The sequence below is a fragment of the Crocodylus siamensis genome, chromosome 1, assembly GCF_052110815.1.
Source record: "Crocodylus siamensis isolate JL-2025a chromosome 1, ASM5211081v1, whole genome shotgun sequence".
Classification (NCBI taxonomy): domain Eukaryota; kingdom Metazoa; phylum Chordata; order Crocodylia; family Crocodylidae; genus Crocodylus; species Crocodylus siamensis.
Genome location: NC_143395.1, coordinates 422,782,372 through 422,797,008, shown reverse-complemented (window position 1 = coordinate 422,797,008; position 14,637 = coordinate 422,782,372). Strand labels below are relative to the sequence as shown.

Here is a 14,637-nt window from a genome sequence, read left to right as displayed (position 1 = left end):
GTTTGGGTGTTGAACCGAAGCATTCATTCTTCACGCAGCTGTGCTCGTAATTCGTTTCCCTGGACTGCAGTCACCTGTTGCAAATAATCTTTCCCTTGGAGGTCACCAGATATACTCAGCACTAAAGAAGTATGCTTACTTAATGAAGCTAATGAAGCTAATGAGCTCATGAAGAATAACATAGCTCAAAAATAGCACATTCAAGATGGCATATGCACCATAGCGTGTTACATCAATCCAGCCATCCATAAATAAAGATATATAAGTGTGTGTGTGTGTGTGTGTGTGTGTGTGTGTGTATGCACACACACAGATAGATCTAGATCTGTATCTGTATCCATATCTATACCTATATATTCTATAAATGTATAAATAGATAAATACAGATATAGCTATTTGGCCAGAGCCATCAGAATTACATACATAAATTTGTGTGTTTAGATATATACAAACAAAAATAGATATATAGAGGTATGTATATATAGATAGATACACACTTATCTCTCTCTCTCATATCTATCTATCTGTCTATCTATAGCTATCCAGATAGATATAGATATAGAGAGACATCTCTCGATACCCCTCTGTGTGTGTGTATGTGTGTATATATATTTTGCACTTCTGGTGGCTCTGGACTTTGGTTAGTATCTCCATCTGGACTTGCATTCAGGTTTCTGGCAGTGTTGAATTTCAGCTAATGCAACACAATACCACCTTTTGCATCCATCAACAGGAATAAAGCAGCTCCATTACCCAACCATTGACTGGAGGGTTTGCAACCTGTAGATCATTGACCATCTCCTTCAGCCATACAGATTCAGAAACCCCTCTCCCCAGCTGGATCCCCGTGGAAACCTCGGCAGAATATTTCAGGGTGTTTTGCTCCTAATAGGAATATTTGCTTGCAATGGTCTAAGGATGGACTGTTCCCCACAGGGGGGCTGTGACCTCAAAACGGCAGAGCCAGGCACAGAATAGCATCAACATAGGGCTATTAGCCAAGGTAAAGCCATCAGGAGAAGCATGATTCAGGCCTACGCAGGTAGGGAAAGCAAAATCACTTGTAATGCAAATGACTAAACACACAGGAAATAGCTCCTGAAGGTGCAACTCTGTTAATCTTTAATGCACCAGGCGGTTTATGCTGCAGCGAGCTCAGGGGCCTGAGGGTCCTGCTGGGATTCAGACGGAGAAGTCCGTTGTTCCCACTTCCCAGCCGCTGCCGGCGTGGATTCCCCATTGCCTGCCGGTGTCGGGGCTGAGATTCCTCATTCAGGCCTGGGCCAGGAACCGGGTGAGTTGTGTGCATTGAGCATCTGGGGGTTTGGGCCACGCTTATCTATTTTACAAAGAAAAATGTTCTCAGAAAGGAAAATACAAGCAGGGGGAATGGCTCCTTTGCAAGGCAGCCTGAAGGAAGGGAGATGGAAAGTACAATGCACCTCGGCAGGCTCCTGTCCTGGGAGAAGCTCGGTCCCAGGGTGGATTGCACCCCCTTTCTCAGCTCTGATTCCTGCTCCACCTAAGCTTTAAACCGACCTCCTGGCAGTGGCAGCAGCGTTTCTATTCAGACAGACAGGGAGATGACAAGTAGCCATGAGGTCCATTGACTCTGGTTCCTTTAATATCCGTGGAATGAAGATCTTCGATGACCCTCTCCTTTTTATGGTCGTTAATGGGTCCACTAATAAAATTACCAGGAGCAGCTAATGGGCAGCAGAATGGCAGAAGAAATGATAATGTAGCTCCTACTCCGTAGCCCTGCAGACTGATTAAAAACATTAACTTAGGTTTGGAAGAGATAAAAGCACTGTCAGTGAAGCATTGTGTGCATTGGCAAGATGCTCAAAAAGGCTAGATTTTGTTTTAAGAATCTGAAAGAGATACCTTAAACTTTTCACTATTTTTTCCTTAGTTTGTTGTTTTTTTGTAAAGCTTTTGCCTCATTAGACGTGCAGTCATTGAAGTTAAACATTGTTAGGACATAGCTAGACAAAGCCTTGGCTGGGACGATGTAGCTGGGGCTGGTCCTGCTTTGAGTAGAGGGTTGGACTGGGTGTGACCTCCTGAGGTCCCTTCAACCCTCATTGTCTGCGACTCTGTGCATGGATTTGTGGTACCGTATATTATGTATAAAATCATATTCCAATAGTTGTCTTTCTTTTTATTTTTTATTTTGCTTTTATCATAAAAATTAGAAGTCCCACTCAGGATATGTGGTGCTTCTGCATCAGTGGTCCTCGGGCTGTGGGCTCCAGGGTGTAGCTCCCGGGCTCCTGCGGAGAGCTGAGGTACCATTGAGCCACGTCTTTGCCATATCAAGCAATCACATCTCATTTCCCAGACCTGTCTCATCCTTGACCTGCTTGTGAAGGAGACAGGGGCTGGGATCACCTACAATTTGCCCAACTCTAACAATCAAATAACAAGGGGTCATTTAATTCATAACAAAATTAATGGATGATACAATGAATTAACAACAAAAAGGGACACACCACCTGCTGAAAGGGGAGTGCAGACTGCAGCCTCTTCCTCCAGAGCACAGGGCTGTAGTTTGTGCTTTATTAAGTCCTTACTTAAATCGTGTAGGCATGATCCTGTGGCCCTCAACAGCTGTTAAAAAAACTTATTTATTACATGCAGTTTGCTCAGTGTCCAGCCCAATATTGGCTTGTGGCGCTGGACACTGCACTAACTCAGGGCCAACCCATTCCCCAAAGAGTTTGCAGTAGGAATAGGAGATCAGAAGGGGGTAGGATGGGGAAATAAGGCATAGAGATAGTAAAGGACTCATGCAGGGTATCTCCAGAAGAAGAGTTTTTAAACTTATACTGAGTGAGAAAGTTTTAAACTTTAAAATGCAACAACAAAACAACAACAGGAAGTTCTGTCATTAACATTTGGAGCTTGTTGCCATCAGATGTGGTAGAAGCTGAGAGTCTAGCTAGATCCAGAAAGGGACTGGACATGTTCTAGGAGGAAAGGGGCATTGGGTTAGGGTTAGGGTTAGGGTCAGGGGCACGTTGTCTGCATCAGAACTGCCTGGACCTTCAATTCTGGAGCTTGTACGGGAGAAAGAAACAGGGGGAAAACCCCAGTCATGCCCTGTGCACTCGCCCTGCCAGCCTCCGCTTTTTTCCCCCTGTCTCCGGTGTCACGCAGTGGCAGAGCAGATCTGCTGCATGCTTTCCCTTCCCATGATAGCACAGCCTCTATGGACCCTACAGATCCAATTCAGCATAGAGTTGCTCCTGAAATGGATTTCCCCCGGGACAGTTTCACTCCTGATTCAAGGTCTGTTTTTACCAGAACACACCCCATTTAAACCAGGATCACTCCCTGCAAAGTCTTTTATCCTGGGATCCTACAAAAGTACAAGCCCATGGTCCCACTTCAAGTACAGGTGGAGTACCCAAGACTGTTTCCTGGGGCAATTTCAGCTAATTAATTGGCATTTAAGCTGTGAATGCAAATGATTGTCCTGAGGTTTGACTCCCACTAAAATGGGCACAGGGCAATCAGACCTGACATAAAATTGAGTTGGGACAGACACAGAGCGTAAAAACAGATGTCAAAGCAAGCAGGTGCAACATCTGCCTTCCTGCCACCCTGCGATGAGACACTGGATCCCAGGAGAGCTGCTCCCCCTTCTCGATGCTGGTCTGAGACAGACACCAGTAGACAAACCTCATGATTTAAACCAGTTTTGTCTTTTAAGCAAGGAGTTCACAGTGTTACTTTCAAAGGACAAGCGCACCAGGGAGGACAAGGCTAAGCCTCCCTGGGGGCGCAGACAGAAAACGTGGAGATGGCTGAGATGCACTGGTAGAGAAACACTGCACAAGGGCACCTGCCCTAAGGACATGCAGAAAAACAGGTCCTGAGAGTGACGGGAACCACAAAACCAGAGCTCATACTCTCCAAGCTGCTTTTTAATGCAACCAGTTCTTGGTATAGGAGCATAGTTTCAGCTGCCCCCATATTTAATATTTGTAGGGCTGAGGCATGTGAGTAGATCCTCCGATCTTGCTGGACCTGATAGCAAGTCAGGTTTCCCATGAGCTTACATGTTGGTGGGCTCCAAGGGCAGGGATGCTACTATGATGGGCAGCAGCTTGAGCACCTCAGCGGAGAATGCATCTAGTGCGTTATACTTGCAGAGGCTGGGATGCAGGGAAGGAGCCTTTACAGGTTAAATGAAAGAGGCCAGGGAAAAAGAGAAGAATAGAGTTGGCAGGGGCTTCAGGGGGCCATATTTAGTCCGGGCCTCTGCTCAAGGGAGCATCGTCCCTGTGTGACCCATCCCAGCTGAGCATCCATCTCCCCTGATATCTGCAGGAACAGCCAGCACACACAGCTACCAAGCACAGTGCCTGGGGCAGAGGGCGCCGCCAAATTGGCAGGAAGGAGGTCAGAGTGAATGGGGGCACTTGCTTTTAGCGATCTCCCAGACTGCAAAGTGTTTGTCCGTGGTCGCTCAGGCATTTATTAGCAACTGGCTTGTTGGCTTCTGGCCGGGGCATGGTGGGCAGGGGGAGCGGGGAATGACATCCAGCTCAGCAGAGGAGTTACGTCTTCTTTTCTCTTCCTCGACAGGGAAGGGGCCCCGTGCAAATCCTACGCTGTGTCATGCACAGTTTCAACAACAGCAGCTTTGACCCCATCACGTTCATCTTGACCGGCATCCCGGGCATGGAGCAGTCCCACATCTGGATCTCGGTTCCCTTCTTCCTGATGTACTTGGCAGCCCTTCTTGCCAACTCCGTCATCCTCTTCATCATCAGCGTGGAGCGCAGCCTCCACGAGCCCACGTACCTGTTCCTCGCCATGCTGGCCGTGGCCGACCTCATGCTGTCCACCACCACCGTGCCCAAGATGCTGGCCATCTTTTGGTTCGGCGCGAAGACAATTTCGTTCGACGCCTGCATTACCCAGATGTTTTTTACCCATTTCAGCTTCATCGCAGAGTCGACGGTGCTGCTGGCCATGGCGTTCGACCGCTACATCGCCATCTGCGACCCTCTGCGCTACCCGATGATCCTAACGCCCTCTGTGATAGGGAAAATCGCAGTGACCGCGGTGCTCAGGGGCCTGTGCATCATGTTCCCACCCATCTTCCTCCTGAAGCGGTTGCCTTACTGTGGGAACAACGTCATGCCCCACACGTACTGCGAGCACATGGGCATCGCTCGCCAGGCCTGCGCCGATATAAGAGCCAACATCTGGTACGGCTTGACCACGACTCTGCTCTCGTCGGGCATAGACGTGGTGCTCATTGCCATCTCCTACGCCCTCATCCTCCGGGCTGTCTTCCAGCTCCCATCCAAGGATGCCCGGCTCAAAGCCCTGAGCACCTGCGGCTCTCACCTCGGTGTCATCCTGATGTTTTACATGCCGGCCTTTTTCTCCTTTCTCACCCATCGGTTTGGCCACAATATTCCCGGCTGCATCCACATCCTCTTGGCCAACTTCTACGTGGTGGTGCCCCCCATGCTAAACCCCATCGTGTACGGGGTCAAAACCAAGCAGGTTCGGGAGAGCGTGATACGTGTGTTCTCCCAGCCCAGGGGGGTTCCCTGCGTCGGCTGGTGAAGAGGAGGCTGGGTCTTCCCTGATGGAGATAGACCTAGACTATGCATGAGTGAATGGTGCTGCAGTTGCACCCTGACCTGGACAGGAAAGCTGACCTGCCACTTCCCTGGCAGTGAAATTGCAGGTTGGGTCAGGGCAGCAGGTTTGCATGCACATTTATTGCATGGGTCAGGAGGAAAGTCAGACCCATCCAGCACTGGTTGGAAGCCCAGCATTCAGGCCGCGACTATGAATCTGGGCAAACCCACCCACCACCATTGCTTCCAACGGTGGCGGTGGTATTGCATTTCCCCTCACCCCCGCTTGTCATCAGCAGCTGTGAAAAAGGCAAATTATAAAGGAGATACTTTCTGTTTTGTCTGCAATTCTCTCCATCAACCCCGACATGTAAATTCATGGTGCGCCCACACCTTGAATCCTGTGCCCAGTTCTGTCCTCACACCTCAAAAAGGGGTTAGCAAATAATAAACCTTTACTGACTTTCACCATTTAGTATTGTGCAAACCCTTCTGTATTTCCTCTGTCTTCACAAGACAAGAACGAGGGGTCATGAAATGCAACGAGCGGGCAGTCCATTTAAAACCAGTGCCAGGAAGCTCTTTTTCAGCCAGCGGGCCACTGAAGGGTGAAACTCATTGCAAACAGATGTGGTGGACGCTGGCTGTTTAGCCAGATTCAAAAAGGACGCTTGTTTGGAGGACAGGGGCGTCGGTACCTACTGAGTATGGGAGTGAGGGGCCTGGCCTCTGCATCAGACCTTTGATGCTGGCGGCTGCAAGGGAGAGAGGAACAGGGGAAAACCCTGGTCAGACCCAGTCGCCCTCCCTTCCAGCATCCGCTGTCTACCGCAGTGGGACAGGGAGACAGGCAATGCACCATGAGTGAAGCAACTGGCCAAGAGGGACCTAGTCCATGGCAGGTCTGATGCTTTTGTGTCTGAGACCGAGATTGTGAACAACATATGGCATTGTCCTCAGCACCACACTCGAGGCAGTGACTGGGTCTAAGGGGCCCTGATCCTGGAGTGGGTTGTTCTTGCAGTGCCCAAGCTCAGCCTGTGTGCTTTAGGACATGTCAGAAAAGTTTTCCTGAAGAAGTAACGGGAGGATGAAGAATGAGCTGCAAACTCTTGTTAGGAAAGAAATAAATCTTAGATGAGGTCAAACGATCCCTTGACTCTGCAACTTCATTCCCTGAGACCAGGAGAAATACTGGCGTTGATTATTGGCTGGCCTTCTCCCTGGGGCTACAGCTAGATTTGGGAGAAGCTGGAGTAGGTGCTTGGAGTACATAGTCTCTCTGGGCGTAGGAGGGATCTCTCCACTGGAGGATGCTGGATGGGCTGGATGCATGGTCTGAACCTGCCTGGCTATTACTAACCATGCCAGTCTCCTACCTGCCCGGCCAGGTAATCGGGTGATCGACGGCCCCGAGCACCCCTGAGTAGGAGGGTCTGCTTGGAGTTTGGTGCAGAAGAAATACATTTTGCGGTACCACTACTGGATATCCGCCCTTTATTCACAATAGATACCCAGTCCCATTGCTCTCTCCATATTCCTGGCTCCCCGCTGTCCCCACCTCCTGCCAGCCTGGCCGGCTTGCAATGTGCATCAGGGTGGAAGGAGGAGTTGGAGGGAAAAGAGGTTCCTGGCTCACTGGAGCAGCTGAAGGAGGATCTTTAAGGCAGTTCAGGGGGAGAGAAAGTTGTTTGGGAAGAAGAGAGAGACTTGGAGGAGGGGCTGGGAAACTTGGTGGCCTGAAACCGGCTTTGGCAGTCAGGTCCAGCCAAATGGAGAAGGGCCTTGAGCTTCCCTGAACAGAGGGTCCACCCCCACTACCCCTCTCTCCTTTGCACAACCACCTTTGTCATGTGCTTCGTACCTGCCCTCTTGTTTCCAAGCCTCTTTTGGTTATTCAGGTCTCTGGCACCCATCCAGAGCAGCAAACTTTCTAGCCAGGTAGCTGCTGACAGTCCATAGTTATCACAGCACGTTTTGCCCCCAAAGGAGAGGGAGCCCAGGCTCTTATAGAAATGGATGGCCCACAGGAACCTCAAGAAGACAACTTGGACATCTATATCCTGGGTGTACAAGCCCTTGCACTGAGGCAGGGACGTGTTTGTCCGCTTTGTTCTGAAATACCTCCAAGGAAGGAGATTCCAGCGCCTCCCGGAAGAGCGTCCTTGGGGATTGCACCACCTTTGACGCTGCGTATGGGCAGCAACTTCAATCAGAGAGAAGTAGGGCTGGAAGGGAGCTCCGGAGGTCGCCAATCCATCACCCCACCAGAGGCAGGATCATCCTTATCCAAAATATCCTACTTACTTCCCACTATCGCATCCGTGGTCCCGTCTATTAGACTGTGCTATACGGCTGCGGAGAATGCTTGATCGTTGTCCTCTAAACAAGTCCCTCGGAATAAAACATTGCTAGGAAAGAAGATAACAACTTTCCAATACAAGTCAGCCCAGTCCCTTCAGCCTCTTGAGTCCAGTCCTGGTGTCCCCGCACACAAGATCCCTTCCCTGCGCATTGGTGAAATGCTGTGAGATTTATCCAAAGAGTCCTAGGAGTTGTGCCTTCAAACACAGCAAAGCCACAAAACACCATCCGGAAACAAAACTGAAACAACCCCACCATGGGCCAAAGGTAAAACGTGGGGGAGGTCAGGGCATGGCCAATGCCCTGCCATTGAGCAGGGGGCCTGACAGATGCTCAGGTCATAGGTCCCTTCCAGCCGTAGCATCCTATTAGCCTCCTAACATCTCTGCCATTACAGAGTCGGGTCACCCCGATGAAACCATTGCACTCGAGTTTCTGTCCGACCTGCTCCTGAAAAATTCCAGGGACCCTCCTATTCCCCCTGAAAGGGTTGGAAAGGCTTTATTGACAAATGCCGCCTGTCAGGGAGCCCCTGACCCCTGCAGCATGCATCCTTAGGACAGCGAAGCTGGCTGCAAGCTTGCCCGGCACGAGCAGACCCGTGGCATCGCTGGCAGGGTCCACGGGTGCAAGTGCCTGAACGAGACGCCAATGCAAAGTCCTAGGCGCTCAGAGTAAGCTGCCTTCCAGGACGTGGATGGAGCTAACTCCTGTGCCTGCTGCAGCTTGTGACATCAGCTGTGATGTCATAGTGCAGCGCCAGGCGGGGAGCGGCAGCAGGAGAGAGGGAGGACAGCGCAGGGTTAGGAATCGGCGGAGTCTAGGAGCCTTGGATTGGGTGGGAGATTTACGGTGGAGATACGTTTCCCCGTTGACTCCTGGAGTCAGTCGCGGTGCAGCTCCAGGGCCTGCGCCTTTGCCTCTGATCTCCGCTCCTAGCATCCCCATTTCTCCTGGGAGGAAGGTGGCCAATGCCACGCCACTGAGGCACCGTCATGCTGAGGATAGCCAAATCCGGGGATGTCCTTGGAGTGGAGCAAGAGGCGCCCCGACTCACGAGGGTGACGGTGAAGACCCCCCAGCAAATGGAGCCGTTCGCGGTGCCCGTGGACAGTGGCGTTAAGGAGTTTAAGGAAGAAGTCGCGGCCCGCTTCTCTTCTCCCCCTGACCAGCTCGTACTGATATTCGCCGGCCGGATTTTAAAGGACCACAAGACCCTGAGTGAGCACGGCATCCCCGAGGACGCCACCATCTACCTGGTCATCCTGCCCCGGGGGAGACGCCTGCATCAGCCCGGGCACGAGACCGTCTCCCCCTGGCACGCGCCTGCTGTTCTTCCAGCCCAAAGCAGCCCCCCGTCCAGGCCCAGCTCGGTGGGCAGCACCGCCGCCAGCACGGACAGCCTGCAGGACCTCATCGGTGCCCTCGGCTTGCACACGTCCAACTTCTCCGACTTCCAGAGCCAGCTCCGCTCCCACCCCGAAATGATGCTCCGGCTCCTGGAGAACCCCTTCATTCAGAGCAGGCTTTCCCAGCCCGATCTGATGGTGGAGCTGGTCACGGACGATGCCCTGAAGGAGGAGGTGATGAGGAGGGCCCCGGCGCTGGGCCGCCTCCTGAACATGCCAGAGCTGCTGCGGCTGGCGCTGGAGCTGGCTCGGCGCCCGGCCACGGCGTGGGAGATCATGCAGAGCCCCAGCTCGGCCTCGAGCTGCGCGGCGCGGATCCTGAGCAGGGACCAGGCAGAGCCAGGCACCTGCTCTGAGGGTCAGGAAGCTGCGTGGAGAGCAGCCCCCACCCAGGTTGCTTCTGTGGAGGGCCAGGCTGCCTTGGCCGGCCCCCCGAGTGCCGAAGCCAGGCGCCTTTTCTCCCCACAAACTGTAGTGTCAATAAAGCCATTTCAGCCCCTCCAGGGGACTGAGGGGGTTCCTGCAGCTCACCAGGGCGGCGGATGCACGAGCCTCGGTGGCGATGTGAGCAGCAGCGTGGGGCAGAGATGCAGCACCCTGGACGCAGGACCCACGTCCACAGTGGCAAAAGGCCTCCTCCAGCAGCTCGTGAAGCATCTCATGAAGCACCTTCTGTCTGGCCCATGCACGAGGGGCACCAGGCAGATGCCCCCCGCCGACTTGGAGAGGAAGGGGCTCCAGAAGGCCTCTGGGGAGCCTCGGGTGCGCGAGCAGCCGCTCTCAGCTGCCTTCTTGCAGCAAACGTGCAACCTGGAGGGGCCGGGAGCCGTGCCGAATGCGAGAGACGTGCAGATGCTGGCACGGATTAAGCAGAGTTTGCAGATGCTTGCAGATGCTTGCAGGTCTCCCACGGTGGCGTACGCCTCCCGTGGAGGGGCTGAGGAGCACTGGGGCAGCTGCCCACAGAAGCCAGCAGCTCCTGGTTCAACAGATGCTGATTTTGGTGAAGACTGGCCCCCACGAGTGCCTGCAGCATCTCTACTCAACAGCTGGAGCTAACTGACTGGCATTCAGGAAGCCCTTATCCAGGCAGTCTCCATCACTGCTGCCTGCAGTCTCCCCTGATCTCTATTGCAGCTATGATTAAAGAGCTATTGTGTTCCCAATCCTCCCAGCCTCTGTGTTGTGACTTGCAAAGAAATGGAATGAGTTTAGGTTGGTTTTGGGGTTTTTTCCCTAAATCCTTCACTTGCTTGCTTTATTTCCCACTGATGCATCTAATCCCTGGTCAGCAAAGGGCTTTGTGGTCCTTCCTTAGGCCAGACTGAGATTCCCGCGGTGGGCAGCAGAGAAACCGGATCTGAAATAAAGCAGGGATAAAAATTACAGCTGGTCCAAACCAGTATGAGGATAGCTTTGAGGAGCTGTGATCGTGCAAGGCTGAACCAGCCAGACCAGCCGGTCAGACACCAATGAACATGTAGCAGGACCCTAGGATGCCACTTTAATCTGCAGCAGCTGGGATAGGAAACAGCTCTGCCCTGCCTTCAGGCTTCAGAGTCGGTAGACATTTTCAGCCACTCCCTTTAATTATTACAGGATAAAAATGACTAGTGTCCATCTAGAAAAAGAGCCAACCACCTATACTTAGCTTTACTTCTTTCTAGTCCTGGCTGGCAAACAAAATTAGCTGGGTTAGCCTAAAGGCTAATATATATAAATACATATATTATGCAACTAACTGGGTCAATGCATGCATAGCCCCTTTGCACTTGAGGCTGGTCGTACTTTCACGCCATAAACATAAGGTGTGCATGTGTGACCGGTCTAAATGTATTGCATGATTAACCAGCTGAGAGAGGACACGACTGGCTTCCAGTGATACATCTGTTCTCGAGCCAACATCACTCTTTAGCTTCGAAGTTTATTCCCCCTTTTCAGGCAGACGTGTGGGAGCCACAAGAGTAATTGGTCATGGATAAAATGAGGCTGGAGGTTTCTAACAAGCCTGAAACTGAGCTTCTTAACACCCAGTCGGTGGTTGGTCCCTGGGAGACCTTTCCATTGGTCAATTTGTTGATGAACACAAAGTTTTAGGTGGAAAGTGTCTTCACCTTACGTTTTGACTTTTTGGGGTGAAACATCCCAGAAGAGTCTCCCATCCTGCCAGCTATCACTGGCAAAGCGTGCATGAAACTATTTTACCAGCTTTCACAGTGCATTTCAACATGCCTTTTGGGAATCTGTTAATCTGGTTTGCGTTACTCATGTGCGTCCCACCCCTCTTCTCTCCAGTGACATGGCTGAGAGGCCTCAGCTCCTTAAGTCAACCAGGATGGCTAATGTGTTTATGTACCTTTGTTGAATGCAGGTCTTTTCTGGCATCATTATCATCACTGTGGCTCTTAAGGACCTGAGGCACGGCCAGGACCTGATGGTGCTAGGGGCTGTACAAGCAGGGTATGCATATCAGACAAGGGACAGCAGGCTGGTACAGGCAGGCAGGGAGGGGAGCAGGAGGAGACAACGAGGCACTGTCAGAAAGCTGGTAAAGCAGTAGGCTCAGCACCTGAGATCTCTTGGATGTCAGCACAACCATGTCCTTTGTGACCTGCCAGCACTTAGAAAAAAAAAAGAAACCTGGACACCTGTAGCCACAGGGGCTCTGGGAGAGTTTTTCTAAGTGATTAATTCATGGGTCAATGCCACCATTTGCAAACTTGGCTCCTTCAATTAATCCATATTTTGGGCCGGTCAGAGGAAATGCTGGTCCTCACTGGTTGGCTCTGGGAAAAAAACCCAAAATGAACCAAGGCAACTCTGGGGGAGATTGAATCCAGGAGGACTGCTTGCAAGGACAGAGGTGCTGGTGCTGCTGCAGCCCAGGCTGGGGCAGGGACTGGGCTGTGCCAATGCTCCTGCTGGGACCAACCCCGCAGGGTCCTGGCTGGAGGGTCTTGCCTCTGCGCTCAGGCTCAGACCGATGCTGCATTGGGGGCAGGAAGGGATTTCCACCCTGGTCAGATCGGTATGAACTGGGGGGTTTCACTTTCCTTTGTAGCAGGAGCACGGCCTCTACCTAAAATCTCTTAATCCTATATTGACAGCAGGACGTTGGCCTCTGTGATCCCTCTGCTTTCCCTGTGGCAGGGTCAGGCGTGATGTCTGTGCAACCTCCGAGCAAAACTAGTCCCCCCGCCTGATGCAACACCAGTGCATTTCTCTGGGCTGGTTTGCACAGGGCTGATCCTGCTTCCGGCAGGGGTTAGCAAGATCCTATTCATGGCCCTAATAATCGTAGAGAATTGGGGCTGGAAGGGAGCTCCAGAGGGCACATCTAGTCTGAGTGCAGCTGTTTTAACCCCTGCAGTTCCCTGACCCGATGCAGAAATACTCCTCCTCCTTCAGGCTGCATTTGGGCCGCTGCAGGGCTCCTTGGGGCCAGAAGGAGGTCCGAGTCCAGGCTGCAAGGTGAAGGGTGGTAAGGTGAGATAAGTGGGAAGGTCAATTTGATCCCCCGTGCCTTAAGAGATCCCTTTGTGGCCTCCTCCAGTTTTCACCCCTTTCCCGCACCAACGTGATGGTTCAAAAGTGCGGGCGAGTCAATCAGTCACCAGCACGGCTTGTCCCACGCATACCTAATGAGATCTTAGCCAGCTCCCCCAGCAGATTTATAGTCAAAGCCTGGTTAAAATGTTAGCTTAATTGCTCTGCTACTGCTGGAGGAGCGCCGGCTGGGACATACTGGTCTGGAAGGCACCGTGGGGTGAGCGGCTTGCCGTGGGAGGGCTGAGTGGTCACACAGCGAGTGCCTTTGGGGTTCACACCAGAGATGTGTTGCTCCCCACGGGCATGACAAGGAAGCCAGGCAGGTTGCACAGAGGCTCCATGAAATGCAACGGGGTGAATGGGGAATGGCCTCCTGGAGCAGGCTGCCTAGGGCAGCTGTGTCATCTCATCTCTGTCACTGACCGGTATTATTCAACCTCCTTCCGAACACCTTCAGAGGGGGTCTAGGTGTAGGCCCCCAGAGCCTGAGAAATACCCACAGGAGAGCACAGACATCGGTCACATTATTTCCCCACTCCTAGTAGCACCAGGCATCACACCGGCACCTGTTCCTCCTGGGGGAGGTGAACCCTGACAGGTACTATGCCGTGTCAGGGGTGACCTTGTCGTTTTGGGTTGGACAATGGGTTTGTTTGGACAGGGATGATCCTGCCTCATGAAGGGGTTGGGCTAGGTGTGACCTCCAGATGTCCTCTGCAGCCCCACTGCTCTCTGATTCTGCAGAAAAACCCTTTCTTTTTTACTCCTTTTGAAGCAGGCCTTTGGTGATGCATGTATGCTGGATGGATCCGACCGGGCATAAAGACCAGGGTCCAGCAAGGCCCGTAAGCTGGCAGTGAGTGCAAAGCAAGACCCCTGGTCGCCAGCATGTAAGAGTGTTACTGAACACCGATGGTCTTCAGTGTGGTCCCAAAGGTCAGGATGTGCTTAAGCCTCCTGCTGCTCTGAGATCCCAGGAAGCCTGGTCCTGAAAGATCACAGGAAGAAGAGGCTGCAAAGCAGTGCCTGAACTGCGTCACAGCCCCTTGTAGTTGCCTCTTCTCTAGAAACTCCCATTACACCCCCTCCATCCATCTGTTTTGGAGGGGTGTCCTGGTCTTTGTGGTAAGGATGTGCTTTTTAGCAGGTTTCCCAGCCCTGTATGTATACGAACTGGACTGGCCTTGAGAAGAACCCAGAGGATAAAGGTTGAGCTTACTGGAAATCCCAGCTGCATCAGGGTTTGCACAGTGCTGCAAAGGGTTTTTGGGACCCCTTTTCCTCCCCTTGAAAGCAACAAATTTCCTAGGCTGCAAATGCATTTTGCACTGGTATCAATGCAGGCACAAGCTGCCACTTGAAAACTTGGACCTGGGACGTGGGACATTATAGCCACTCACATCCTTGCCACAAAGCATGTGAAATGCTGACTCTTGGCTTGAAGATGGACTCTGCACTCACTGAGAAGGACCCTGGATCTATACACAGTAATTTTTGCTGCCTTTGGTTTCTAGAGAGTGAAGCCTCCTTGGACTTCAGGAAAAGACCCTGAGGGTGTGGATGTGGAAAACCTCTTCCCAAGCACCAGAGGGTGAAGCGGTCATTGCAGAGGAAGGTAAGCAGGGACAAGATGCAGAGAAACAAAAGGGTTAAGGCCTGGTTGCCTTTCATCAGCAAGCTCAAGGCTCACGAGGATCTGCTTCCCC

The 14,637-nt window shown here is 52.1% G+C and overlaps 2 protein-coding genes across 2 annotated transcripts; both read left to right on the top strand.

Moving 5' to 3' along the window:
- Nucleotides 1–1,177: 1,177 nt before the first annotated feature.
- On the top strand, nt 1,178–6,077 carry LOC149875643 (olfactory receptor 52B2-like). The gene is made up of 2 exons (XM_090031808.1): nt 1,178–1,294; nt 4,597–6,077. The coding sequence occupies exon 2, from the start codon at nt 4,630–4,632 to the stop codon at nt 5,590–5,592; it is 963 nt and encodes a 320-aa protein (XP_089887934.1). The 5' UTR covers nt 1,178–1,294; nt 4,597–4,629; the 3' UTR covers nt 5,593–6,077.
- A 2,659-nt stretch (nt 6,078–8,736) lies between these two features.
- LOC149875642 (uncharacterized) lies at nt 8,737–10,441 on the top strand. Its single transcript, XM_090061098.1, has one exon. The coding sequence runs from the start codon at nt 8,969–8,971 to the stop codon at nt 10,439–10,441; it is 1,473 nt and encodes a 490-aa protein (XP_089917224.1). The 5' UTR covers nt 8,737–8,968.
- Nucleotides 10,442–14,637: the final 4,196 nt, after the last annotated feature.